This window comes from Larimichthys crocea, chromosome II (assembly GCF_000972845.2).
Source record: "Larimichthys crocea isolate SSNF chromosome II, L_crocea_2.0, whole genome shotgun sequence".
Taxonomy (NCBI): domain Eukaryota; kingdom Metazoa; phylum Chordata; class Actinopteri; family Sciaenidae; genus Larimichthys; species Larimichthys crocea.
This window is the reverse complement of record NC_040012.1, coordinates 6,359,442-6,387,322: the sequence shown is the minus strand read 5'-3', so window position 1 is coordinate 6,387,322 and position 27,881 is coordinate 6,359,442. Positions and strand designations below refer to the sequence as shown.

At 41.8% G+C, this 27,881-nt stretch overlaps 1 protein-coding gene across 4 annotated transcripts; it reads left to right on the top strand.

The window, feature by feature from the left end:
• On the top strand, positions 1–27,745 carry LOC104932877 (unconventional myosin-IXb). Of its 4 annotated transcripts, none has more exons than XM_019254241.2 (41): positions 1–473; positions 974–1,816; positions 8,515–8,609; positions 8,748–8,810; positions 8,935–9,034; positions 10,281–10,381; positions 11,854–11,977; positions 12,281–12,370; positions 12,529–12,645; positions 13,116–13,250; positions 13,760–13,881; positions 14,291–14,432; positions 14,666–14,855; positions 14,968–15,034; positions 15,491–15,583; positions 15,660–15,699; positions 15,854–15,976; positions 16,738–16,818; positions 16,906–17,016; positions 18,062–18,184; positions 18,365–18,514; positions 18,877–19,010; positions 19,648–19,989; positions 20,131–20,212; positions 20,418–20,615; positions 21,475–21,575; positions 21,662–21,735; positions 22,019–22,203; positions 22,994–23,101; positions 23,222–23,392; positions 23,494–23,532; positions 23,628–23,739; positions 23,836–23,909; positions 24,010–24,202; positions 24,805–24,933; positions 25,286–25,391; positions 25,485–25,616; positions 25,717–25,840; positions 25,967–26,067; positions 26,159–26,301; positions 26,469–26,610. In XM_019254241.2, exons 2-40 carry the CDS (start codon positions 1,040–1,042, stop codon positions 26,295–26,297), a joined length of 5,388 nt encoding a protein of 1,795 aa, XP_019109786.2. In that variant the 5' UTR covers positions 1–473; positions 974–1,039; the 3' UTR covers positions 26,298–26,301; positions 26,469–26,610. The 4 variants fall into 4 exon arrangements, with proteins under 4 accessions (XP_019109786.2, XP_019109783.2, XP_027144769.1 ...); XM_019254238.2 differs by having other exon boundaries at positions 3–325; positions 26,159–26,289; positions 26,469–27,745; XM_027288968.1 differs by having other exon boundaries at positions 3–473; positions 26,159–26,289; positions 26,469–27,745.
• Positions 27,746–27,881: the final 136 nt, after the last annotated feature.

Below are 27,881 nucleotides of genomic sequence, written 5' to 3'. Positions count from 1 at the left end.
GTTTACCTGCTGTTGGTTAAAGTGGTTGCATCCTTCAGGTCAGTGAAGGAAAAACATCCACTCACTTCCACCTCGTCGACGCTTCAGTGTGTGTGTGTGTGTGTGTGTGTGTGTGTGTGTGTGTGTGTCAGTGGAGAAATCTAGGAAGTAAACGTTAACCTAAGGTTTTTTTCGACCGGGACGACGAGGAGGACGTTAATCTCCCAGTTTCCCCCAAAGAAACTGATTTACACGGACAACAACGAGCTGAAACCGCCGGGAAGTCTCTGTTTATCCTTTAAAAGTCTAAGTGTTGCTTCGCTCACCTTTATTCCGTGAAGCTCAGGTGAAGAAACTTTTTTTTTTCTCTTTCCACCTTCAGTTGTGTGATTGGAGTTAACCGGAGGAGGTGCAGAGATCTGCTCTTCGCTCTCAGGAGTTTTTATTTTTATTCTTTAAGGATTTAAAACTTTAAAAGCTGCTTTTCATGAAAGGTGAGACTTAAATTTGACACTTTGTTTGTCACCGTCTGACATGTATCACCTGGGTGGGAATTTATGATTTGGATAAGAGGAAATGCTGTTTGCATACTATGGGTGGAAATGTTTTCATGCATTTAACTGTAAAGAGTGTTTCAGAGCCACTTTGACTGGGCAGGTACGTGCACACACACAAGGAATTTGCACTTGCACAAGACAGATATAAATACACCTAAAAACAAGTATACATTAAATAAATATGTATATTTGTAGGCAGAGTATGGCAATGCTGCAGAGTTGCAGGTTGCTTTATGTACAGAACATAGGTGGATATGACAGTATATACAGTATTTGCATGTTTAAACAGTGATTTTATATACTTTAGAGGTATAGTAGCAGTACAGGGAGTGCTCCTTACACTTTGTGTGGTGTAAATGGACTCAAACTTATGATCTTTTACCTTAATTCCTACTTTCTTTCCTTCATTTTAAACTCTTTATGTGTTTTTTTTACAGTGGGTGCAGGCAGAGAGTCGGGGCAGTAAGTTATGCTGAAGCCCGCCTGTACATCTGTATATCAGAATGAGCACTACAGATGGAGCCGGGGCCCCTGAACAGCACGAAGTGACCCGTGTTGTGCAGATCTACCCCAGGTTGTCCCAGGACACACCTGCCTACTGTCCCCTGCAGGTCAGCGGCGGGGACACTGCGAGAACTGTCATCCACAATGCCGTGATCACGCTGGGCCTGGATGCCAGCCAGAGGTACAGCCTGCTAGAGGTCAGGGAGAGCGATGGAGAGGAGCAGTTGCTGGAGGCTGGGGATTCAGTTTTGGAGCGAGTCCTGCTGTGGCCACCGGAGACACAGAAGTGGCACTCTAAGACCCATGGGTACTACTTTGTCCTGCAGCAGCAAGCCATCGTTGGACGCAACCAAGTGGAAAGCAGCAGAGAGGACTACGACGACCTCTGTAACCTCCCAGATGTGACCGAGGAGAGTACCCTGGAGACTTTACGTCAGCGCTTTTACCAGCGTAAAATCTACACCTATGCCAGTGACCTCCTCATTGCCATCAACCCCAATAAGTTCCTCCCTGTTTACTACAATCCCAAGTATGTCAAGATGTACGAGAACCAGCCACTGGGCAAACTAAGCCCTCATATATTTGCCATAGCAGACGTAGCCTTCCGTACTATGCTGAACAGGCAGGTGAACCAGTGTATTGTGATATCTGGTGAGAGTGGCTCAGGGAAGACTGAGAGCAGCAGTTATCTCATCCACTGCCTGACCGCCCTCAGCCAGAAGACCTACTGCGGCGGGCTGAAACGGACCGTCCTCGGGGCCGGCCCGGTGCTAGAGGTAGGTCAACTGTGGCGTGAACGCTGGCCAGCTGCTGACAGTCCACACTGTCTGGACAGTTTTGTGTCAGGCAGCACATGTACACAATCATAAGTAATTCAAAACTTATAGATCCAGGACAAAACTCCTTTTATGTCCATTTTCTGGTTTCAGGATCTCGGATGTTATCATTGCAAATTGAATATCTTTGGGGCGGGGTTTTAACTGTTGCACAGACAAGACAACATGTGAAGTCATCACAGTGGCTTTGGGACATTTTGATATGTTTTTATTCATCTCAAGAAAGAAGTCTTTACCTCTTTTTGGGGGTCTCTTTGTTAATGAAGAACATTTTTGCGCAGACCCCAGATATAAACACTCAAAACTAGTTGTAACTTTTTGAGATTATGTTAATTGTCAGTGTCAGTTTGATGATAATCTTTTTTAGCCATCACAGTTTCCCAAGCCCAACATGACCTCTTTACTTCTTGTTTTGTCCAACCAACAGTCCAAAAGATATTCAGTGTACAGAGATAGAAGATAAAACAGATATTGCAGATAAAAGCAGCAATTAGGGAATGAACATTTTTACTTTAAACACACTGTTGGTTGGCCCAGACATAACAACTAATCAACACATGACCTGATGAGGTCAGTTTTCTATGAACCCCTGAGAACATACTGGTCTGGCAGTCACCCCACCAGAAACTCGCATGGGTGGTTTAACCCCAATTGGTCTTTTCAGTTTAGTTGATAAAATCCCTGTTGATGTTAGTCATCTTCTTTTGCTGCAGTCTGCAGAGCATGATGACTCACAAACTAAGACTCTGCCTGAGAATCACTCTGCTACGTGTTTTCTGGTCATGAGATTAATGTATTTCTTAATCTTAGGTCACGTTGCTGTAGCCTCTTTAGTCTCATATCCTTTTTTTTTTAGACACGTCACTTCTGTTCAAGGACAGAAAGTGTCAGATAAAGTAAAACCACAAAAACTATGTATCAACCTCATGTGTTTCGCATTCCCTGCAACAAAAGCACCAGTGTCGTCAACAATAACCACAAAACAGCTGCGTGATCTAAACCATGAGGGACTCTGCGGTATCTTATTAGTCATTTGTTTATAAGACAAAATGTAACAAATGGCACGACATGAAGGCTGCAAACGTTTAGCAGTTTGAGATCCGTTTTATCTATGCTGATTTTTTACATTGAGTAACATATCTAGACGTATATGTTTGCGTCATTCCTCGTACAATCAGACATTTCCTCAACTCAAAAACCACCAGTGAGTAAAATAGTTTCTGTCAACTGGGAATCCTCGCTTTTACCACATAACTTTAGTTTCCCTGAAAGTGCCGAAAGGTTTCTTTGTTGGCATTCACATACCACTGAATTACAGTAATCGGGTCAATGAATAACCCAACAACACATTTGCCCACATTTCCTCCTGACATCTGCTTTCTCTTTCAGTTGTCTAGATTGCACAATATGCTCAAATGATAATTGACATAAAACCAAGACCAAATGCCTTTTTAAAGGGAAATGCATGTCTCTTTGGGACTTAAACTTTGTTAAATCCTTTTCCGGGCAAACTGTTTGCAGCGCTCAAAGCCTGAGAACAAATCAGTAAATAAGACGCAGGGGATTTAGTTGGTTTCAGTTCAGTAATTGGGAATAACAATACTGTGTTCCAGTATTTGTTTTATTCATGTTATTTTTGCATCTCCCAGTTATCAAACAGGGAGCAGTGGAGTTTGTACAGTTCACAGTTTATTTATCCATCCAACTAAAACAACTTTTACACAAAGAAGCCTGGCCTAAAGATGATTCTATTAGATGCGTTAAAACTGTAAACTCCTCACCAAACGCCAGAATTAAGATTAACAGACATTATGAACATAGACAGAATTGATGCCAAGCACTCTTTCACTTTATATACTGAACCATTAGTGCGTTCAGTTTGTAGCTGATAAAAGTAATAGAAGTTTTAAGAGGTTTTGTCTATATGCGGACGATGTGTTGCTGTTTGTTACAGTACCAGAGGTTGTTATTCCCATACTGATGTCTTCATTTAAAGATTTTTAAACTTTTTCTGGATATAAATGTACAAAAAAAACTTTTTTTTAAAACTATAGTCCTCAGAAAGACACCGTATATAGATTTGAACTTATCTGGGGATTCAAATACTTTTAAGACATTTCTAAAATGTATGAATGTATTGACAGGTGGTCTTTAACTGGGGGTATGCATCATATGAAAAACTAGCTGGTATTAGCATGGACCAAGCCCCCTGGCACAAGCCGTACCCGGCGCCCCACAGTTTTGGCGCAAGGCTAACAGGTCGTAATGCGAGTTGACAGCAGGACAATGATTTCAATATATTCGGTTCAAAAACAGCAGATTGGAAAAATAGTTTCATGATTTTGGTGGCCAAATTCTCCTGTACCTTTTCGACTAGGTCGGGTAGGATAACTATTTTTGATGGAGGATAACTTCCTTAGAAACAATTGCAATAATTAATTCTATTCATTTGACTTAGGCACTATAAAAAAACACTTGTAACCAAGTCTTGATTTAGGGAAACCCCTGCTGTTTATTCTAGTATCATGTTAGCGACATTCTTATGTAAACAAACACTCAGTAACTTAACAGGCTTTATCAAGGTGAGCGAAAATGATCGCGCTCATGTCTTTATGTCTTACGATAAGATGATAACATATCGTATATATTGTATGATAAGTCGATAACATAGTTATTGTGACAGTCCGTATTCTTTCTATAATTTGGATAAACCAGGTTTTCTAAGGGAAGCTGCCAAGAATTCAATTCAAAACTCTGCAACAGTACAATTTCGTCAAAGGGAGAATTGGACAGCTCTTAGAAAATCTCAGATATATGTGGTTTAGACAAAGGATCCCCGACCCATTTGTTACTGATCACACACCCCCACACACACACACACACATGCACAGTCCCATGGGGCCAGCCTTTCGTTAGACAATGTCTAAATATGGATTCTTCCTCTCTCTGAACAAGTCCAACGAGTTCCTCCTTGAAATAAGCAACAGCTGAAGTATTTTTCCTATTAACTGGTCTTTCTGGCACTTCACTGTTTTGTGTTCATGGTTTAGTAGTTTTCAAAGAGGCAGAGATTGAGCTTGAGGAGAGAACTTTTTTTTAAACACGGTAAACAAGAAAGAAGCTTACTGAAGACAGTGATCATGACACGACAGTTAGCCTTAGGTTAAAACCAGAGGAGGCCATGCACGGGTGTTGAATATCAATAGAGGCCAAGCCAGGACATTTTGACAAGATTTCCATCAGTAGATATGCTAATTTGCATTTTGCATTTGCAATTACGCTTCCTTTACTTACATGAGTCACACCCTAACTTTAAATTCAATGTTATCTCTCTCTTCACATCAGTACGTAACGGAAACTGCACAGATTTTAATCTCACTGCAAGTTAACCACCACTGACGTCTATATATCAAATGCAGCTTTATTTTTAAGTAAAGAAGATATCACAGCGTGTTGTATGTTGTAAGTAAATTGTTAATTTTATTAAACCTCTGCATTCAGTAGCTGGCGCGTACTAGGGCCTGCTTTCAGTAAGAATGGAGGTTAACTGACTGACTGATAGTTGCTCAAGGTTTGTGTTTGGTGTTGGTGATCAGGAAGCTGAGAGCTGAGCTCCAACAGGGGGAATGAGAAGGGCGTTGTCTTTGAGGGAACACCAGAGAGAGAGAGAGAGAGAGAGAGAGAGAGAAGAGCGGCAGGAACGTGTCAGAACAGGCTCGGCCAGGTCTGCTGGCAAACCTACACAACAAAGTATAAATCACTTCCTTACCCTCCTTCTCTTTCTCTCCCTCCTTAAACCGTTCTCATAAATCCACTCTTTCTCTCCTTCCCTCATTGTTCAGATGCAAGTCAGGGATTATAGATTCTCAGAGGTTTTAAAGCGTCTGTGTCTGCCCCATTTTCCTAATATTCGAAACAATATTCCATCTCAATGTCTGAATTTTTAGGACATGTCATTTGCGGCCTTCATTAACCCACAATCCATATCAGTGTACTGTAATGTTCAGGCAATCCTTTGCAAGTCAAAATCAGCAAATTTCACATTATTTAGGTTGTCATTGATCCCTGGGAAATGTATTATATGAACCAGACCAGTGATTCCCAAACCTGAGTGTCGCTGTGTTTTATTATTCCAGCCTTTTTTATAGCCTTGTGGTTACCCATTCAAATCCCATAATGTTATGCAACTGGCAAACAGTAGCTAAAGAGTCACAGGCCAAAAAGTTTGGTAAACCACCAAACTCTGTGAATGAACGGCATTATTTGTTCATTTTAGCAGCCTGACTGACTTTATAGGCAAATAAATACAGTTTAAATGGATCAGGGCTAAATTTACTAGATATTTTCTTTTCTTTAATGAATCTATAGGTTATTTGTTTGACAGAAGAGACCAAGGTGACTATTACTAGTTTTGTCTGACAAAGATATTTAACTTATAATGATGAATGTGAAACAGCAAAAATAAGCAAATCACAGCATGTTTGGGACTTTTGCTTGATAAGTCACTAAATCAGTTTTCCAGGTCTGTCATGTGTCAGAGTGAAATGTCACTTCAGACTTTACCACTGATATTTGTTGGCAGTGAGAGTTTTTTTTGGGCTAAATTCCTGATGATAAACTTGGAATTTTGTTGACTCCACAGTCCGTCTGAATGCATCATTTGTTCAGCCTGCCCCCTCTTCATGACAGAGTCCTTCAGAGGATTCAGCCCCTGAACTGGGACATGGCAAACACCTGTTTCTCACCCTCCTCTGCATACCAGCTATACTTTTCTCTCCATATGCCTTTCATCCTCTCCACGCTGCATTCAACTTTTTTTAGAAGTTTGATCTATCTGGTTGAAAAATGAAAGCAATGTGTGTTTGGAAAAAAAAAAAAATCCCTCCCTGTGTTTACAGAGGTGCTCTGGGTAGGAACATTCCAGCGTATCAAAGCTTTACCTTTTACCAGCGTGCGATCAGCACAGCTTGCACATCCAGCTTACTGTCTGCAGAGGCATTATTACTCCGGCTTGTTAAGACATGACCCACGGCATAGCTCGCACTGGAATGAAGGAGAGTGATTTCCTTAGACGCTGACGTGGGCGCAGTTTGGATGTTTCTTTTCCGATGGGAAAGGTTCCGACTTGGGAAAAAGAAACTGATCCTGAGTCAGCTGCTGCTCATGAGCCACGTTTTCCCAGTGATTTTTTTTTTTCCAGAGTTATTTTGTGTTATTGATAGTGAACCTTAGTTACTGTCACTAGTCAGAGAATAACAATCCAGTCATAAAGTCCTCTTGGGTGACTAATGATTTTCTTCATCCTCAGTTTTTGATAGGCTAGAAGGTATTTACCCCAAAGATACTTTTTATTTTGTCCAAACAACAGTTTAAAAATGAAAACAGTTCATTTATAATGACATGAAACAGAAAAATCGTTGAGTTTCCAGCCAATGGACTGCACTTATATAATGTCTTCCCGGTCTTCTAACCACTCAAGGCCCTTTTACACTACATATCTAATTCACACGCACTGATGGCAAGGTGCCAGCTGCTCATCAGTTTTAGGAGTTAATCATTCATACACACTCACACACCAGTGGCGCAGCCTTCAGGAGCAGTTTGGGCTTCAGTATCTAAGGACACCTCCACATCTGATTAGTGTACGACCCGCTCTACCTCCTGAGCCACAGCCGCTCCCTTATCAAGTCAAAATGTTGCCCTCGTTGTTGCCCTAAAAATAACTTAAAATGATAATCAGTTGTTAAGGTAGCTGTCAATCTTCTGTCGGGCCTAGTTCCCTCTCACCGTTATCATCAAGTGACAACAACAGTTGGTTTTTCCGCTTTATCGGCCATGCAGGAAAAAAAAACCTGAAACGTAACAGACAACACAGTAGAGCACAGCTGCCTCATGGTGGTTTTATTGGTGGCGCCTGCGGCCACTTAACCATTTGCATAATTGACCTGGGTCTCCTGGTTTAACTGCATTATTGATGAAAACACACAGAGATAATATCACAACATCAAAAATATATTTTCACAAACACAATGCACTTGTGTTGTTAGGTTTTAAGGTTTTATTGTATGATTCGTTTTTAATATTGATTAATTCTCAGGCGTTGCACCCATGAAGGGTGGCGTTGTAAGTGATTTGTAAGGAATAAACTCTGCTTCTACACTCTAAATGTGAATATAATCTGGCTAATCTTTTAGACTGTTGGTTGGACAAAATGAGCAATTTGAAAACAAAGCTTTGGGCTCTGGACATTTTTCACTATTTTCTGACGTACTCCAGAGACTAATCAAATAATCAAGATATGCACATGCATGTTCCGGTTCCAGCTTACTTTGTTGTGTCACTCGCACATGTTCGAAATAAACTGAAACTAACTAAGATATAGTAATTGATAATAAAGATAATAATGCAGTTAGCTGCAGCTTTAGTTTGGACTTAGACCGAAACATAAGGTTACATAATACATAATGAAAACAGTCCCCATGCCATCCCTAAACTAAAGTGATTTATCTGATAGCTGCTCTGCAGACATTTAAAGTGTTTAGGTCTGGGTGCCAGTGTCTGTGAGAAACATGCCCACCACAAATTTGTCTGTTTATTTAAGTGACTGAAACTTGTGTTCCCCCTTGTGTTTTAAACAGGCCTTTGGCAATGCTAGGACTGCAGAGAATAACAACTCCAGTCGCTTCGGGAAGTTCATCCAACTCAACTATCTGGAGAGTGGTGTCATCAGAGGGTAGGTGGCTTCTGCAGCGCAGTTTATCTTGGATGATGTGTTTATTTCATTCAACAGTTCATTTTTCTACTTCTTCTCGTCTGCTGGCAACCAAACCAGACCTTTTTTTGTTGACATCCTCTTCTTGTTTTCCAACAGGGCGGTTATTGAGAAGTACCTACTAGAAAAGTCCCGTCTGGTGTCCAGAGATAAGAGGGAGAAGTAATAACCCTTTAAGTCCCATAAGCATCACCACATTCACAGCTCTGTGTGCAAGGAAATGTTGACTAAATAACAGGAGTTGTCTGAGCCCTGATTGACTGTATTGATGCTCTGTGACCTGCAGGAGCTACCACGTGTTCTACTATCTGCTGATGGGCGCGTCCAAAGACGAGCGGGAGGAGTTTCATCTGTTAAAGCCGCAAGATTATCTCTACCTCAAGCAGGTACCTTTGATCTGCACACTTTGCAGCAGTCATAGAGAAAGAAAAGGGGAGGACTAGGATAAGACGCGATGTGTCATCCTATTAAACAGGGAAAACCCAGCGGTAGATGTTTTTAGAAACAGGCCCATGATATCTAGAAACTTCTCAACAGTAAATTTTAGCGTGTCAGAGTTTCCCCTGCCTAGTAATAAACAGACACTCACATAAAACTGTAAAACCGCCTCTTAACTCGGCTCAAAGTGCATCTGCGTTCCCTCAAAATCATTTAAATATACAGAGAATTTAAGACCATGTTCACACGCTGATACTTTCGCCTGTTTGTCTTTTGAAAATGCCGTAGTTTGATTGAACCCTGACGTCGACTGAAAACAGACAGACACTAGTTTTAAGCTACCCAGTGCATTTTGTTTGTGTTGACAGTGCAACATCGTTTTCCAGTTTAGATACTGCTGTCTCTTTTATTTGTAGTAGCTCTTAATTTACAGGTGCTGTCTTACAACTAACTAGTGTTTGTGTTTGTTACTGCTTTAGTCAGACAGCAGAAAATAAATTGATGAAGTTTGTGTGGGAGGCCGATGATGCAGAACCAGTTCTGTTGTAAATGCGTCATTTCGAAACTTTGAACCTGGGAAATTGAATGCGGTCATTTTATTTATAGAGCACAAACATTATTAACAAATGCTGACACAGAGAGAGCACAACTACAGGTGAAAACTCAATAAATTAGAAAAGTTGTATTTCACAGAGAATAATAAAACCATTGTGGGGGAAAAAGGGAGCTGAATTAGAAAACAAAGCTCTCAATTTTCCAGTCCATCATCCATCAAGAGCTTTGGGTAGTGACCGAAAGAATGAGACTGTGGATAAAAGGAAGAGCTTGAACATCCGGAGGGAGCTCGGGAGTAGAGCTGCTGCTCCATCGTGTGAAAAGGAGCCAGCTGAGGTGGTTCAGGGCGTCTGATGAGGATGCCCCCTGGGCGCCTTCCTTGCGAGGTATTCCAGGCACGTCCAACAGGGAGGAGACCCCTGGGCAGACTCGTAGCCCGTGTAACATTTGGGAATGCCTTGGGATCCCCCAGGAGGAGCTGGAATGTGTTGCAGAGGGGAGACCCGAGCCTGAATAAGTGGAAGATAAATAGATTATAATGTCTTCATGATGACTTGATTATGTGTGGACACGCCTACACCTCTGTGCCTTATGCCTAATGTCTACTTTCCCTCCATATCTCGTCCTCTTGTTCTGCAGGATGACCTCCATTTCGACGATGAGGAGAAACTCGGGCAGGAGTACAAAAGGCTCCATCAAGCGATGGAGATGGTCGGCTTCCTGGCCTCCACCAAGAAACAGTACGTATGATTTTAATCATGAACAACACAAGTGGGAGGCTGCAGACTGGAGTCAAACTAACCAGTGTACCTGTACCCAAGAGTCACCAGTGTAAAATCCTTGTGTGACATGGAAATGTTGGTGTGTATTTAACTCCAAAACTGTTTGGAAATAATAATTATTTTGCTTTTGTTTCTGTCGGACACGTGGGATTTGTCACACAACAGCACAGCAGCGTGTGTTATTACAGCAAAGCGCTAGGTCTTCTAAGAAATACGTCAAAGAGAAATATTTGCAGTCTGTGATGCGGAGACACAGTGTTTACAAAGTTTACAGTGACGCTGCACAGCTGTAACAGATCTAACAAAACCATGCACGCAGGAAAAGTCATTTGTAATTTGACTGCTCGACTCTCGAAGAGTTTCTGCTTTCTATACTGGTGGCAGTAACAGGTCAGAGCATGTCAAGTCGAGCAGAGGGAAAAAATGCAGCAAGCATGTCGACAAGCGCCTGACAGCCTCGGGACACAGCGTATATTTATCAAGGCGCTAGCAGCGTAGTCGTAACCTGTTCAGGTTGGTTCCCTCGTGAAGTGAATCACCAGTAACTGCGGAAGCGAATAAACCCACGCAGGATTGTGTCATATCATTACATATGTAATAAAAGGTTTCAACTCCAGTGCAGACGCCTATAAATAAATAGTCTATTAAGGCCTAATTTTCCTCGTATTTACAGCAGGTTGAACTAACACTTGACCTGAATGTACAACCTGTTTTTAGGCTTTGTCGAGTAAGTCAGTATAGTAAAATATTAATATCAACTACTACTCACTTCTACAATACTAGATGTACTGGCTAGACGACAAGACTGACACGTTTACATAACCAGAATAGTGTTTAGCCTTCCAAACGCTGTCTGCCGGCTACAAATGCACACATCAGTTTTGGGTTATTACTGATACACTGATGAATGAGATGCCAGAAGATACAAATGTCGGTATTCAGGTGTCGAGTGTCAATTATCGAATAATTTTGGAACGTGTTAAACAGAAATGAAAAAAAAATGGTTAATAATATATTTAACATGTTAGGCAGGTTAGTTGAAATGGACATTGTGACTGAAGTTTTTCAGTAAATACACTTATAAAACACAAATACTAATAATTGGGATGGTTTCTAGTTCACTCTAGACGTGGCAGATTGAGTTCAGGTCTGGTTCATCAGTGATGAAATGTTCAATTCATTGTGTAAATTTGTAAATTTGAACCATTTTTTTAAGTTGGACTCGAGTTGAAGTTTATTTGAGGACCTCAATTATGTCTGCGGTGGTTCTCCGGGTCGTCAAGAAGGGTTCAACTGGACCTGGTTGTAGATCTGTAAAGACGTTCAGAGCAGTGACGAACCAAGTGGTCTACAACTAAGTCCAGTTGCCCCAGATTTATTTAACATAATTTCTAACCTAACCCTAACCCTAACTTATTTCCACCACGCAGCGTGTTTTCCACCCTCTCTGCCATCCTGCTCCTGGGCAATGTGACGTACACGCTGTCAGAGGACACTGAAGTCCTGGAGGTCGGACCTGCTGAAGTTTTGTCCACGCTGTCTGACCTGTTCAAAGTACGTTCCCAAAACAGAAACTCAGCTCAGTGACGATGTGGATTTATCACCTACGGCCTCCGGGTTGTTTTTCTGATGCCGTATATATTTGTGATGAAATCACATGAACCTGGAAAAATTTGAGCAACTCGTAGAGAAAAAGTGCGTCATTGCTACGCCTAAAATAGCTCTCTGTATTGTTTAAGAGCGAGCATGTTTCAACGTGCTCTGTCTGTTGAATACAGTAGTTGATAGTAAATTTCATGTGGATTAATAATGTGTCATAGAGCTTAAGAACTCTCGTAACTGTTTGTTTATTTCCAGGTAAAAAAAGAGCTACTGGTGAAGACTCTGACCAAGAGGAGAGTCATGACTGCCGACGCCACCGTGGATTCACAGTACACACTACAAGAGGTACAGACGTTAAATGTAGTACTAGGGCCTGCCCCCTTCAGATTAAATCATTGCACAACACTCATTTGTGTCTGGGGTTGTAATTTAAAGCTGTTACCACCTTTTTACGTCCGAGTTTAAGTTGTAATTAGCTCCGTTTGATGTTTTTGTGTGTTCAGGCCTCCACGATGCGAGACTCCATGGCCAAGTCTTTATACGGCGCTCTGTTCGACTGGATCGTCATTCACATCAACCACGCGACGCTCAACAGACGAGACATGGAGGAGTCTGTCTCTGTAAGTCACGTGATGCAGGAGATTGTATTTAAAAAACTTATATCATCAAATGTCATTTTGTAAATACATTTTTGCCCTGAAAATGTCAAAGTCATTCACAATATTCATCAGAAACACACTGTAGGTTTAGCAGAAAATGTGCATCCTTAAAATAGTAGACATGTCTCACTTCAGAAGCTGAAAAAGATTCATGCATCTCCTTCCACATTCATTGTCCATTATTAACAATAAAAGAGGAAGCAACAGATAAAAAAGGAAGTTGAATTTGGTGGAAATAAAAGCAGCAAAATGTTTATTTTCCATTTTATTTAATATCACTCCATATTTTTCCCCAGTCTTCCTTCAGGGGCTCTATGTCCTACCAGTGGGGTCCAGCTCACAGTTTAAAACTACTGAATTACATCATCACGTTTGCTCCCATTCGTATGTTGCTTATGAGTTGTCCTGTTGTTGTTGTTTGTTGTTTTTAGTTCTTGTCCGTCGGTGTCCTGGATATGTTTGGATTCGAGAACCGGCAGACAAACAGCTTCGAGCAGCTCTGCATCAACTTCACCAACGAGCTGCTGCAGTATTACATCAACCTGCAAATCTTTAAGCTTGAGCAAGTAAGGTGTTTTTAAAAAAAACAATATATATATTTTAATGACAGTCAAGGGCACTGCAGACTGCAGTAAATCAGATTGAAGCAGCTTTGTCTCCCTTCAGTGTATGTCAGCACTGTTGTGCTCAGATGTACAGTTCTTCTTCCGTCACTGACGTCGGCGTTGTATGTTGCAGTTCGAGTGACTCAAAAGATGCCCCGAAATATGAAAAGAGTGACCAGAGCATTCAAACTGAGATGCAGATCTGTAGAAATCGCTTCTCAAACCACTTCCAAATACATCTTGGATGAACAGTCCAGACTAAAATACAATCTGAATATGCCAATAAACAGATTAAATTATGTTCAGGGCTTACAGACAGACAGTCACGTCGTGTTTCTTTTGTCCATCTTGAAGGCTCTGCGGTTACTATTTTAGCCGTCTGTTCTGTGTCTCTTCACCATGGCCACATACACGGATTGATTTAAATTCACTTCACCTGATTATGTAATTGTGATGAAACTCTATTTCAGGAGGATTATGTGTCCGAAGGCATCACCTGGCAAAACATTGACTACACTGACAACAGCGACTGCGTTCAGCTGATCAGCGGGAAATCAACCGGACTCTTTGAACTGCTGGATAAGGAGAGCAGGTAGGTGGAATAAAAACGTCGTAACAGACCAGTTAGTCTGGGTGGTCTTAGTCATAACCTTTTTTTACAAAAGCTCTCATGGCAAACGGAGGAATAACTCCTTCCTTTAATTATTTGTTCTGTCGTCACAAGAAATCCAGCTGAACTTACTGATTCGATAAATGCAATTTTTCAGGGCAATCACAGCTAACGGAGACTAGTTTGAAGTCTAACTGGATGATTCAGTTGAAATTAAAGTCATGAGCTTGTTTTTTTTATGTCATATCAGCTGTTAATATATTAAATTATCACATGTCTGGTGTTTTTCCACCTTTCTGATCTATCAGCTGACCGTTGACCTGTGTTGTTGTCTTTCCCAGACACTATGTGTTGATATTGATATTCTGTCCTCCCCTTTGTGTATCTCCAGCATCCCCGAGGCCACAGATGAAACCCTGTTGGACAAGTTAAAGCAGCAGCATCGGGACAATCCATTCTTTGTACCCTCTTCAAATACAGAGCTGACTTTTGTCATTCAGCATTTTGCTGGGAGTGTCAAATATCATATCAAGGTGGAGTATAATCCCCCACGGTGGAAACATCTTTTTTCCAGAAAGTCAATAAGATTCTTCCATTTGAATTTCAGTAAATCACTGTGAGCGTCACACTCACCGCTGTGGGAAAATCCTTGAACATCCTAAATAAGTGAACGATTAATGCTGATCCCTCCCCCGAGAAGACTGTGGCCCCTTCTGTGTGGGTAAAAGTATGCAGCATGTTGATCGTGGTTCTTCTCGTTCTTCAGGATTTCCTGCAGAAAAACGCCGAGCACATGCGTCCCGAAGTCGTGTCGCTTCTACGGAGCAGTGAGCGAGCGTTCTTGCACCACTTGGTTGCGTCCAGCCCAGAGGCGCTGTTCAGATGGGGAGTCCTCCGAGCCACCATTCGCATCCTCGCCGTATTCAAGAGCCTCGGGCGCCAGCGGGCAGAACTGAGTAGGTTGATTTGGCTTTAGCTTCAGTCGTGTCTTTTTCTGAATGAGTGACTGACCCTCTATCATCTATTGATTATTCTGTATATGACTGACTTCTTGTTTTGTCACCACAGTCGCTTCCAGAAAAGGCTCCCGCAGGTCCCTCAAAGACATGAAAAAGCGCAGCAGTACTTTGGACAGGTAGGTTTACTACACCGGTGCATCCATCGTATATTTTACTGCCACTGACATGTGTCTCTTCCTACGACCAAATGTATTTAAACCATGGACCAGACCATGGGTGTAGCCATTAACATCAACATCTAACATATTAACATTAAGGTGTGTAGTACCGGAAAGCAGTTTTTCCCAGTTCAGGGTTAGTATGAGGAACTTTTAAAGCTACCTGTGATCTATATCTAGTGTTGGTCATGCACCAGTTGGTGGGTTGAAAGATGGGGAATCACCCTCGCCATCTTTTTCCATTAGTAAAAGAGACGGACAGACATGAATCCTAAATGCAAATAATATTCCCTTTGTGTGCATTTATCAAAAACAGAAGAGCTACGGAGGGAACGACGTGTAGGATCGAGCATTGATAAAAATAAAAAAGTCCTCTGTGCTGATGAAGTTAAAATACCTCTCTGACGTTTGCAGCAACAGCCTCCCTCTGGATTTCTCCTTTGACCGCTCCGATGAACTGCCCCTCGACGTATTCGAAGACATCTTTGCCAATTATGAAAAGAGAAAGTAAGTTTAATTTCACACAGATTAAAACATAATTTTATGTGTCGCCTTCTCACGTTTTATTTTTTTTTTGCCGCAGGAAAACTAAAAGCGGTCGACAGAAGCAGCTCATTCCAAAGGTGAAGTGCACTTCTACATAATGTTTGTACATCTTTAAAGTAAAATTTAATTTAGTTTGTTCACTTCATCAGTCTCTCCGTCTGCATGCGTGTCCTTCCAAAGTCAAATTTGTTTTTGGGGAGCTCACAGACTTTATGATGTTTTATTCAACAGAACCTCATGAATTTTCAATCACTCCAACATATTGCTGGTTTCACCGCTCACGACCGAACCAGCAAATTCATCTTCCACCCTCATCGGAGGACAAAGCCTCCTACAGTTGGCACTCAGTTCCAGGTTTGTCCTCTCTCCCTCTCTCTCTGTACCTTTGCTCACTGTCCTCGCTCCATCTCATAAAGGAAAGAGTCGGACCTTAAGATATCCGTTATTTGAGGGTGATGTTCAAATAACAGTGAATACAATACATAGTAGGACATAGGACAGACACAAGGACGAATGATAGACACAAACAGGACATGATGAATGACTGAGTGGATACAACATGAGGTCAAGTTGGTGGGTTAGACTGAAGCTTCCAGATGGAGAGAGAGAAAGAGTCAATGAATAAATACTTTTTTTGTTTTGGGCCTTGTGTGTCCCGCACATGAATAATTAGGGTAACTGGGGAGAGATGTAATTATATTAATCAGCCATTGATTAACTGATAACTGGACTATTATTACTATGCGTGGGGAGCAGGTCTGGCCACTAGCAGGGCAGATGTAAGGCACAGAGGCGCAACAGGGGAGCAGGAATCCCACGACCTGAGGTGTAGAGCTCAGCAATAATCTGTATTTTATTTTATATATCTGAGTCATGTATCCCTAGTTTGACTTAAAAAAATAGTTTTAGTATAGCAGATAAATAAAAACATACTTGATCTACATTTGTTCGGTACATGACAAACTGTATGTACTGGAATTTTGGGACAATGTTGCAAAACTCAACACCAGTGCATGTTTGTCCTGTCTTGAACTTGTTAGCTGCCTGTTTCTAATCTGCTATTGTAATAATTGAACACCGGGCATCGCTCACTGCACTGCTTTCGTATCTCACAGGCCTCACTCAAGAAGCTGGTGGAGACGATTGAAAAAGCCGAACCGTTCGTTATTGTCTGTGTTCGCTCCAACGCTGAGAAGGTAACGATCATCCCTGTAAACTTTATTCCCACATGTTTGACTGCATAACAAATCATCCCTTTGAAAAATGTTTTTTTTTTTTTACAGAAAGAGCTGCACTTTGATGATGAACTTGTGAGACGGCAAATCAAGTCCACAGGCATCCTGCAGATGGTTCTTATCCAGAAGTCTGGCTACAGTGCCAAGTACACATTCAAGGTGGGCAGCTGGTGAATAAAGAAACACTCTCTGCTCTGGTCAATAGTTATATGAATGTGTTTCATTTGAAGCACTGGCACAAGAAAGCAAATCTCACTACACACTGATTCAGCACAGTCTGCTTGCAAACAACATAGTGTAGTTTATACCCGCACTGCCAAGGTCACAAAGAGTGGCGCTCCAGAAGTCGTGTCGATGACCAACTAACCTTCTCTGATCACACTGCCTCAGTCAGCCCGGTCGTGCAGCTTTGCACGTTACAGCATGAGAAGAATCAGGCCTTACATAACTCGACACGCTACCCAACTCCTGATACAGGCTGTGGTCATCTCATGACCGTAACGTCCTCCTGACGGGCCTCCAGGCCTGCATAGTGAAACCCTTTCAGATGAATGTGGCGTCGTGCCTCGTTTTCAATCAACCCAAAAGGTCTCGTTACCCCGCTGCTCATTGAGCTCCACTGGCTACCTGCAGCAGCCTGCATTAAATCCAAACCCCCTAATGCTGATTACAAAGTAGTTTCCAGTTCTGCACTGCAGTTGGTGGAACGTCCTACCAGATCAGGGGCGTCCCTCTCTACCTTTAAAAACCTCCTGAAGACCTCCAGCTCTTCAGAGAGTACCTCCTCTTCAACACTTCCCCCCTCTACAACTGTCACTTAGTAGTACTTATTGCTGCACTAACATGTCCTTGTCACACTGTGCACTGACTGTTACTCTTTTTTGTAAGTCTCTCTGGATAAGAACGTAGCATATCTCAAAAACTTGAGACACCCCAGGGTCAAATTAATACAGCTGACTGTCTGAACATCTCATCTGACGTCAGTGGTCATAAAAGTCGCACTGGCCTTGACTTGACATGATGATGATTCAGCAGTTTATATTTCAGCAAATTTAACCAAAGCAATAATTTGAGGATTGTGTAGTTTATTATGTGTGTATGTATATATTTACTGTACATTCATTGAATTTACCCTCTAACGTCTGTGCCTGTTAATGAGAAGCCAAGTTGATTTACTTTCATGATACTTTTCTCTTCATGGCAGGAATTTGTGAAGAATTTCAGAATGATGCTTCCAAAAGGAGCCACGGGAACGCCAGAGCACATAACTGCACTGTTTGAGAAGATGAAGCTGGATAAGAGCAGCTATCAGATAGGAAGAACCAAGGTAAAGATTCAAGATCGTATCCGTGCGTCACAGTATCCAGAGGATGAAAGTAATGTTGCCATGATTGGAAACTTACTTCACACTTTCCTGTTGTGTGTTTTAAATTGAAAGCATCCAACAAAGGACATGAAATGCAGTTTTGTCTTTCCTCATGCGTATGGCTCTCTTTCATCTGCTCAGGTGTTCCTCAAGGAGAAGGAGAGGAAGCTACTCCAAGACACTCACCACAAAGAAGTGATGCGTCACATCGTCATCCTGCAGCGCTGGTTCCGCACCTGTCTGATCAGGTTACACTTCCTGCAGAAAAGAGATGCCACCATGATTATACAGGTACCATTTATATTTGTCTTATTAACTGTTTATCCTTATCACATCACATCACGGCGTAGGGGTGGATGGATCCGATCCCAGCTGACACCCGAGGTCTGAACCGGCTGGGGGCTTTGCTGTGAGGCTCTCATTGTTTCACAGCGATAACACACCCACACCTTCACAAAACCCAATACTAATCTCAACAACACCCAATTTCTTTACACCATTTTCGCTCGAGCTGAACTAAACTTGCCATGGCATGGCTGAGAAGAGAGCTTTGAAGGAGGTGGTGCAACATGATTGATAAGTCGTACAAAGCTTTAAGAACAAATGAGGAACATGACAGCAGACTAAAACTGAGGATTTCTGACGCTTTTCAGAGGAGCTGGCGTGGGTTTTATGAGAACCAAAACAAAGCTGCTACAGTGATCCAGACAGCATGGAGGACTTCCCTGAAGAGATCAAGTCATACGAAGGGGGATAACGAGTCCAAAACCCGGCTTGGACGGGACAGGTATACATATCACAACCACACCACAACCACAACACAACCAATACTGCTGGCTTTGCTCTGAATCAAATGTGCCTTTACCAACATTAAGTGTAAATATTGGATCTGTTTTGTTAACATAATATAACGTAACACAGGCTATGCAGCATGCAACTGTCCCCGCAAGACTTACAAAAGCTTCACTAATCACAATTTTGAATATTTAAATCTATTAAACATCTGTTAGTTGTTGTCCAGCTTCCACCAAAGGCTTTCACTCAAATCTTGAATATCACAGCTGCTGCACAGATTTGAAGTCACTCTTTAGGCTGATATCGTACTCCACACTGTCTGCCAGTGAATGTGCTGTGTGTGTGTGTGCAACTTGCAGAATATTAAATTTGGTTAGAAAAAATAAGCTGTACTGATTTAAAAACAGTGCTCTCTAGTGGTCCGATATTGAATAGCATACATATTTCTTGTTACTTAGAGGCCAACATACATGTTGATACTAATACATGTGTGATCATTTATAAAGGTCTGGTTTTATCCAGTAGTTTTCCAGTCGACAGTGTGATAGTTCTTCTTCTTCTTCTTGTCATACCATTAGCATTTCTAGTTGCTGTTATACCAGTCTGAATTAATTCTTCTTACATAACAGTCTGACAAAACAAGGGCTAAGGAGGCAGGACAAAGTGGAGCACAGCCCCAGCAGGGCCCAGCAGTCTGACCCAGTCAACGGCCAGTCTGAGCAGAGAGCCAGGAGCAAGGAGAAGCGAGAGGGCAGAGGATCGCCTCCTCCTCTCAACAGGCCCCTCTCCCTCCCGCTGGACCCTAAAGTCAGCGGTGACGATCACACCACCAGCCCCTCCAAGACCCCGCTTCAGCGTTACAAAGACGCGGGGGGCATCAAGGAAAAGGCCGAGCGATGGAAGGAAAGACAGAGCGACGACTCAAGTCCAGAACTGCGGCGACGACCGGACAACATGAAAAACGAGTTTCAGTAAGCACCCTAAACTCACAGATGTTGGAGGTCTGTTAACCCCAACAAGCTCTTGATTGATTTGAGCTGTATGTGGTAGTAATTTCTCACAATATAATAACAAAGTCGACAACTCTGCTCTTATTCTCATCTACATAACAGGGTCAGAGGGAAGTCCATGTCTGCCGATGAACTGTCCAAGATAAGCACATCAGGCTCTGATAGTTCACCGTCAATCAATGAGGTAACCTTTGTTGATATGTTATTACATAATCCAAAACACTGTCATTGAATGTCTTCCTTCTGCTTCTAATGTAGTTAGTGTCCTGTACAACAATAAATATTGGCATTGGCTTTTTAAAGCACTTATGTGTGTGACAAACACATGAATGGAGGCTCCTTACACGTGAATCAAAGAAGTGCCTCATCACCTTTCCTGGCTCAATTAGGTCAGGGTGCGTTTCCGCAAGCAGCCCAAACGCAAGCGGCGCATAGCCAATGCCCGCAGTGGTTTGATGGTTAACTTTGGGGGCTCCAAGGAGAGCGAGTACTGGAGCTTTCCACTGCCTCCCATCAGCCCTCATGAAGCCAACCTGAAGAGCTCGGCCAGTAGCCTGGATGTCCGGTCCATCAAATCACAGGTCAAGGTACTGACCGAAGAGACGTTCTGACCGACCACGGCTATCCTCTGCATGTGCATTACTTGCATGTGTATGCCCCCGAATTCATTGAATTGCTCTGGGGGCTTCTTATTTCTGCCCTGCAGCCGAGGGCAATAAAGAATGAGCTGTTACCTCTGAGAAACAGGAAGGAAGTATGAAAGCTCATTTTATGTCATCCAAACGCAGGAACATTGTTTTTATGTCAGTGTTTTTTTAAGTCACTTTGAAATAAACGTGGGGATTGTGACTTGTGCTTATTTCCATTACAACAATATTGTAATACAAATTCATTATGAAGCCGATTCAGGCCGTTAATATCTCCAGGACTCTTTGTACAGTCTTTGTTTTTTCAACTGTACCTGGCAACTTAAACTAAACTATATGGTATCTTACATATGAACCAATCGTTACACAAAGAAAATCATAATTAAAAGTGAAACAGAGCCAAATAAATCTAATACTGGGTGTATAAATGGGAATAATATTTAAAATATCTGGTTTTATCCATTAACTCTCACTTGTATTTGTAAATTCTAAATGCTCATAACACACTGACATAACGTTATTAACGATAGATGAACTAACTTTGCTCACACTAACTAAAGCAGGAGTGACAGCTCTGCATGAGGAGTAAAACTGGTGAAGGACTATCGCGCTAATGTTTTACCGTATTCACTGGTTGTGGTCTGGTTTGGTGGTGGTGCAGCTGCTGCAAGGGGGACGTGGTGGGGAAAGAGGTTTAAGACTGGTTACCTGGGATCTCAGGATGTTTTTTTTTTTTTATAGGATTGTATGTTTGCATGTTTTATGCTTTAATTTAAAGCACGTTTTGATGCTGTTGCAGATTCCAGCAGAACCTGACGGGTCGAGGTACAGTCTTCCAGCCAGGAGCACCAATGAGGACTCAGGACACCAATCTCAATCACAGCTCACGACCCCTGAGAGGTGAAACACTTCACCGTGTTCAAAGGAAATGACCATTTTTAACAATATTTAATCTGATGTGTTGCTGCATGTTGTCTTCTTTGCAGGATCTGGTTTCTCAGTAAATTCCTGAAAAAACGGCCAGCTAAATATTCCCCGACCGGTGACTCTGATAAAACAGGTAACCAAAAGTTTTACAAGACTTATTCTTCAAAACACCGACCATAATGTTTTTATTTGTACAACACAGAAATTTAAATACATACGCACACAGATTATAAATGTGAATGAGGAAACAATCACAGCTTTTTGTATTCAAATTAAGGTCACTGTTTTATGTCATACATCACTCGTTTTACTGCCATCTGGAGGTTGAGGTGAAAACTCTTCATATATAATGTTTAACTATTAATCGTCATGTCAAGTCTAATAATGCCTCCTCCCTCTCTCTCATCTGACTGCAGTCACCTTGCCCAGCTACACCCCACATCCATACCACATGCCAAACCAGGACAGCGGGAGGGTCAAACGAAATCCGACCATTCGGATCAGCCGGGCCACGCGGGTGACGCAGTGGAACGTGTCTCTGGACCGCGAGATCACCAACTCCAAAGAGCTGCGACACCTGGACGAGTTCCTCGGCAATCAGGTGAGATCATCATCATCATCATCATCATCATCATCATCTGTTAAGTCCACCAGTGTTTTTCCTGCTGTGCAAACAGTTAAAGGAACAATTTGTGACTCTTGCTTGTAACAGTGACATCTAGTGGTTAAACATTGGTGCTGCAGTTCAAATTCAAAATACTGGAGCAGCGTCTCCACCCAGTCCCTCCTCAGCAGACTCGAAGCTCAAGCAGCTTGCCAGATTGAAGACACTGAACCTCCACAAGGCCAAAGTTACATTCAGTATAATAAACACTCCTTTAGACCCCAGTAGAAAAAACATTGCACACAACAGTAATGAACGCCGACTTTTGAGAGTAATCAGTGAATTTAGAGCTAAAAGTCGCCATGACCTGATCAGTCCTCCCTATGGAGGAAGCACCCTCCATCTCTGGCAGTAAGAGCGTAGTAGGTCCCACTGTTTACTGATTATTGTCTGTCTTTGTAAACTTCACGAGGGAAATAATGGATGAATTTATACGTGGAGAAGTCACCACGACCAGGCCAGTCTTCCCTACTGACAGTACGGTGCACTCTGTTCCAGAAAACAGCCTCCGCCTCCCTCAGTGGGAGCCGGGCAGGGTCGGTAACTTTGGTTAGTGTAGAGCATTGACAATTGGTATATTTTTTTTTTAGATAATCTTGTATTCCTCGGCTCACCAGCCAAATGGTTAAAGCATATGCCAAAAAAACTGTCCCCAAGTCCTTCTCAACCAATGAAAAAAAATCCTGCGTTCCAGGATGTTTGTAATTTACGTCATCCTTGTCCTCAGGTGAATGAGCTGCGAACTAGAATAAAAGAGCTGTCGCCGACAGAAAACATCTTTCTCACAGCCACCATGCAGTTCAGAGACACCATCAAAGGCATGTACTCCGTGCAGGTCAGTTCAACTTCGTTCAAAAAAGAAAGCGAAGGGAGCAATCTTTTACACCTTTAACTCGCATGTCACTTCCATTCATAATCATTGTAGGGATATTTTTATACAATTTGTGACCAACAGAAGCCCCAAATCGCATACAAGGATCTGATGAAGGGTTACAAAAACAAAGTGAACACGCTAGCAGGGTCGAGGAAGAAGTCCGAAGTCTCGCTGGTGGTCAACTTGTTTCAGTCTGTGCTGGATGGCTTTATCAGGGGGGAGGAAAAGCGAGCTCATTCTGAACCAGCCAAGGTAAGTTTGAGAATTTCAGCCAATCATCAGTCTTTAAACTACTTGGTGAGTATAAGCTACCGCTTGACTCACTCATATCTCTCATTTCTGGCTTCTTTCAGACCACCAAGACAACAAAAAAGAGGAAAAAGGACATCTGCGTAAGCTGTATATCTTTACCTGCATTGTGAAGTTTCTGTGTTATACACCCAGTTAAATCATCCCAGTGCATTGTCTGTACGTCCTCTCTCTACAGCCTAATAGTCCTCTGGATCACCTCTTCAGCACATACCAGGTGAACATTATGCAGTCATGTGACTTGTGTGGCTCCTACATCTGGGGAATGGAGAAAGCTTACATGTGCAGCGGTGAGTTCAAAGGGCTGCAAGGCCACGAAATGTAACATTAAAAAAAAAACACAAGAATGGCACAATTAATTTGTTTTTTTTTTATTTTTATGTTAGCTTGCAAGTTAATATGTCACAAGAAATGCCTGAATAAAATCATCACAGACTGCTCGACACGGTGTGCCAGGCAGGTAGGAACTGAGACGACGGAGTAATAAAAACATACATGTCAGTTTCTCAAGACTCTCTCTGTCCGTCTCACCTGTACTCTCTCGTCTCTGTTTGTGAAAGGACGACAGTGTACCAGGCTCCCTTCACTTTGGGGTGCATGTGTGTGTCCTCACCAGTAAAGCCAACCCTGTGCCCAAAGTGGTGGAGTTGCTGCTGATGCACGTGGAGCTGGAAGGCCTCTACACGGAGGGCATTTACCGCAAGTCGGGGTCGGCCTGTCGAGCGAGGGAGCTCCACCAGATTCTGGAGACGGGTACGAAATTCAGCTAAAACTTGAAATGCACAAATCAAGTTAACTTGGCAGGTTGGAGTTGTACATAATGTGATTTCCCTTGTAGCATTAACTGGAATCGTTAGTGTGGAGCGAGTCACAAAATTACATTTTCTACCAGGGAGACAACATTTTTTCTCTCTCTTAATTTCCCATATTCTTTCTGTTTTTTTATATTTCTCAGTCTAAATTTCCCATATTCTTTCTGTTTTTTTATATTTCTCAGTCTAATCTCTTGTGTTCTCCTGTGTTTACTTATTTATTTTAAAGTAAGATTTTAAAAGAAGTTTTAAATTTTAAATTAAGAAAAATAAGAATTCAAAATCAACAATTACAACCAATAATTATAACTTTAGCTCTGTACATACGTATTTAAAAAATTACATTTCGATAAAAATGTATAAAAATAAAACTTTCACTTTATGAGTGGAGCATATTATCCTTTTTACTTTGTATAATATATGTATGATGATAAAATTATCAATATTAATATTGATAATATTAATACTACATCTTTTGTCATCTAGCTGTGTACACTGAAAAATAATAATAACCGATGTGTGTCTTCTGTCTTGTGGCATCAGATCCTGAGGGAGCACCTTTAGATAACTACCCGATCCACACCATCACAGGTCTGGTTAAACGTTGGCTCAGAGAGCTGCCGGACCCCCTCATGACCTTCGCTCTCTACAGCGACTTTCTGCATGCCGTGGGTGAGTAAATATTGATATGTTTTGCATACTTTGTCCTTACTTTGCATCGTTTTGATGAATGAGCTATCCTGTCAGCTCTCCTTAGAGAAGCCTCAACTAGAACTAGAATTTTCTGTCGATTAACTAATCGATAAAATTATAATTGTTTCATCTGTACTTGTGATCTTTTTGTCATAAATCTTAAAAGTACAATATGTAACTTTGCGTGTATCAGTGACATCTAGTGGTTATAAGTTGGTACTGCAGGCAAGACACTGAAACAAGTGTAACATGGTTTGTTTCATGAACCAGCTTCTACGTCTGAGTTTTATTGACATTTATTGATATTTGCTGTTTGTTTGTTTGTCCTCAGAGCTGCCAGAGAGAGCTGAGAGAATAAGAGCCGTCTACCAAAAGGTTGATGAACTTCCTCCTGCTAATTACAACACGTTAGAGCGGCTCATCTTTCATCTTGTCAGGTAAGAAGATCTGTATTATTTTCTTCTACTGTTTTCCTTAACTGCATGTTTTGTGTGCGAAATCTTGATCTGTGTGTTTTTTTGTTTTTTTAGGGTTGCAAAAGAGGAAGAGCACAATAAGATGTCACCAAGCTCTCTTGCCATTGTGTTTGCTCCCTGCATCTTGCGTTCACCTGATGTTAACGACCCCTTCCTTGGCATGAAGGATGTGTCCAAGACTACGATGTGAGTCACACACACACAGCAGTCTTTGAGTTTTCTAGTTTTTCCTTAATGTACGTAACATTGTTTTTATTTGTTTATCTCTGACTATGTTGTCTTGCAGGTGTGTGGAGATCCTGATCTCTGAGCAGTTCAGGCGTTACACCGAGAAGATGCAGAACATCCAGGAACTGGAATATGCAGAGGCCCTGGCTGTCAGTCAGCTCAAACTGAAGAGACAAAACACGGTATTAAATGAACTGTTATTGTTTACCTCAGTATAAATCCGAGGTTCTGAAAATTATCATTCGATTGAAGAGTAGCAAATTTTTCTGATTTGAAAACAGCCAAACACTTCTCTGATCTCTGTGCAGGTTGTTGAAAAGCCGTCCGAGCTCGACGTCCCAGTGCAAACAAATCCAGACGAAACTGAGAAGACCCTCATCGAGAGGATCAAGTCCATCAAGCAAGAAAAGTGAGAGCAGCTGAGATTTTTTTTTTCATTGGAGTTAAATGCACTTGAGTGAATGAGTCTGAATAATAATATCTTGTTTTGTTATTTTCAGGGTGAAACTGGCCGTCGGGTTACCTGACCTGGAGCAGGAGAACTCTGACAACGACAACGACAACCTGGACTCTGCGTCATCGATGAGCTTAGACAGCCTGGAGGACCGCCTGGGGAGCCTGGACTCGGAAGGTCAGTAGAGAGGTAAGGTACCTTCACCTTCCTCCAGGATTCCCCCCCCCAACAATGTTCCATAGTATATTTAATAAGGATGTTACTTTATTATCCCACAACTTGGGGTTGACATTGTGTTTGTGTGTACTACAAGCTCATAGCAAATATTTTTACAAGTCTGATGTCTCTTTTTCCAGGAAAGGTGACAATGCGATCGAAATTTAAAAAACCAGAATGCCCTCCCAAACCTCCTGACCTGGCACAGAGAGTCAGAAGTCTGATGGCTCTGACAGAGGATGAGTGGGGAGAGTTGATGCCAGGACGCAAGACAAATGTTACCCAATCCATGTACTTCCTTCCCTCCTCAACCGACGAGCCCCAGATCAAGACTTTAAACGGGAGCTTTGATGATCTGGACATTCCTTACATCGACGAGGATGAAGAGCAAACCGCAGCATAACGCTACAAGTTGTAATAGGTGGAATATTCTCAAGTTTGTGTTATGTCAAAGAGGAACTGTGCACTTTGTTTTATGGACATATCCATTTGTCAGTGCTGCTAAGGAAACAACGTGCTTTAAGAATTTATATATTTAATGGGAGATCGTACAGACAGTCTCAGTGGGGCTTTTATGACATAACAGATCTGGAAACAGCCAGAGGATTACTCATCCTCTTTATGCCAATACACACTGTATGTGATTTTAAAAATAATTCAGAACTGTACAGTACACGTTTTATGAAAGTTAGATTAATGAGGAGCGATCGTCGATACAAGTGATGATTCTGAGCTCGACCGCTGTGGTACTAATGACAGTTTATGTCTGTTTGTGGATAAAAAAAAGAAAAAGTCTTGTAAGTGTTCCAGAAAGATTTATCGGAGAGATTCTCTATTGTACAGAGTGAATTTTGGGTTCTCGTTGAGTGCATTGTTGTGTGTCTGCTTTCCTTTTTCCTCTGGTGTGTGACTGCTGTAAGTGATTCAGTATGCCTGGACAGGGAACGCTCATATTGCTGCCTTTTTAGACTGACTGAAAATACTTCCCTCGGTATCGGTACTGGCCGTTTCACCAAGTAAATGTTTTGTCTATACATTTTTTTTAAAAATAATGCATGCCTGTACATCGTATAAGGGAGTAGGAATAATGCATATTGGGGTGAACGTCCGACAGGTTTGACTTCTGTCACCAACTGAAATAAACTGACCGTTTTCAAATGTCTCCTGCTGTAATACGAACGACTATAACCAAGAATGCAGCTTTGACAGCAACAGGTGTGAGAATAAAAACGTAAAGAAAAACATGCACATCGTGAAGAAGGCTTATAAAATAACATATTACATTAGTTCATGGTGTTACTACGATGTTAGATACCATTTGACCTATTGTTTTATATCACGGGAGCCTGATAGATCAATGGGAAAGAGAGTTTTACTTGTTGTATAGCCTCAAATAAATCCACTTCCACTCACTCTACATCAATGGAAAGAGAGGTTAATAAAAATCTACCTGATGAACTCAACACTAATGCAAAGACAGGCATATTTTAACAATAAATGGCTGCTTAGGGCTTCTATACCCTCCTGAGACTAGAGCTTCTTTTTGGTGTGCA

Coding starts and splice junctions, on each gene's coding strand:
- LOC104932877 (XM_019254238.2), top strand. CDS start 1,040: ATGAGCACTACAGATGGAGCCGGGGCCCCTGAACAGCACGAAGTGACC. Junction 22,204..22,993: donor ACGAGTTCCTCGGCAATCAG/GTGAGATCATCA, acceptor CCTTGTCCTCAG/GTGAATGAGCTGCGAACTAG. Junction 25,617..25,716: donor GATGTGTCCAAGACTACGAT/GTGAGTCACACA, acceptor GTTGTCTTGCAG/GTGTGTGGAGATCCTGATCT.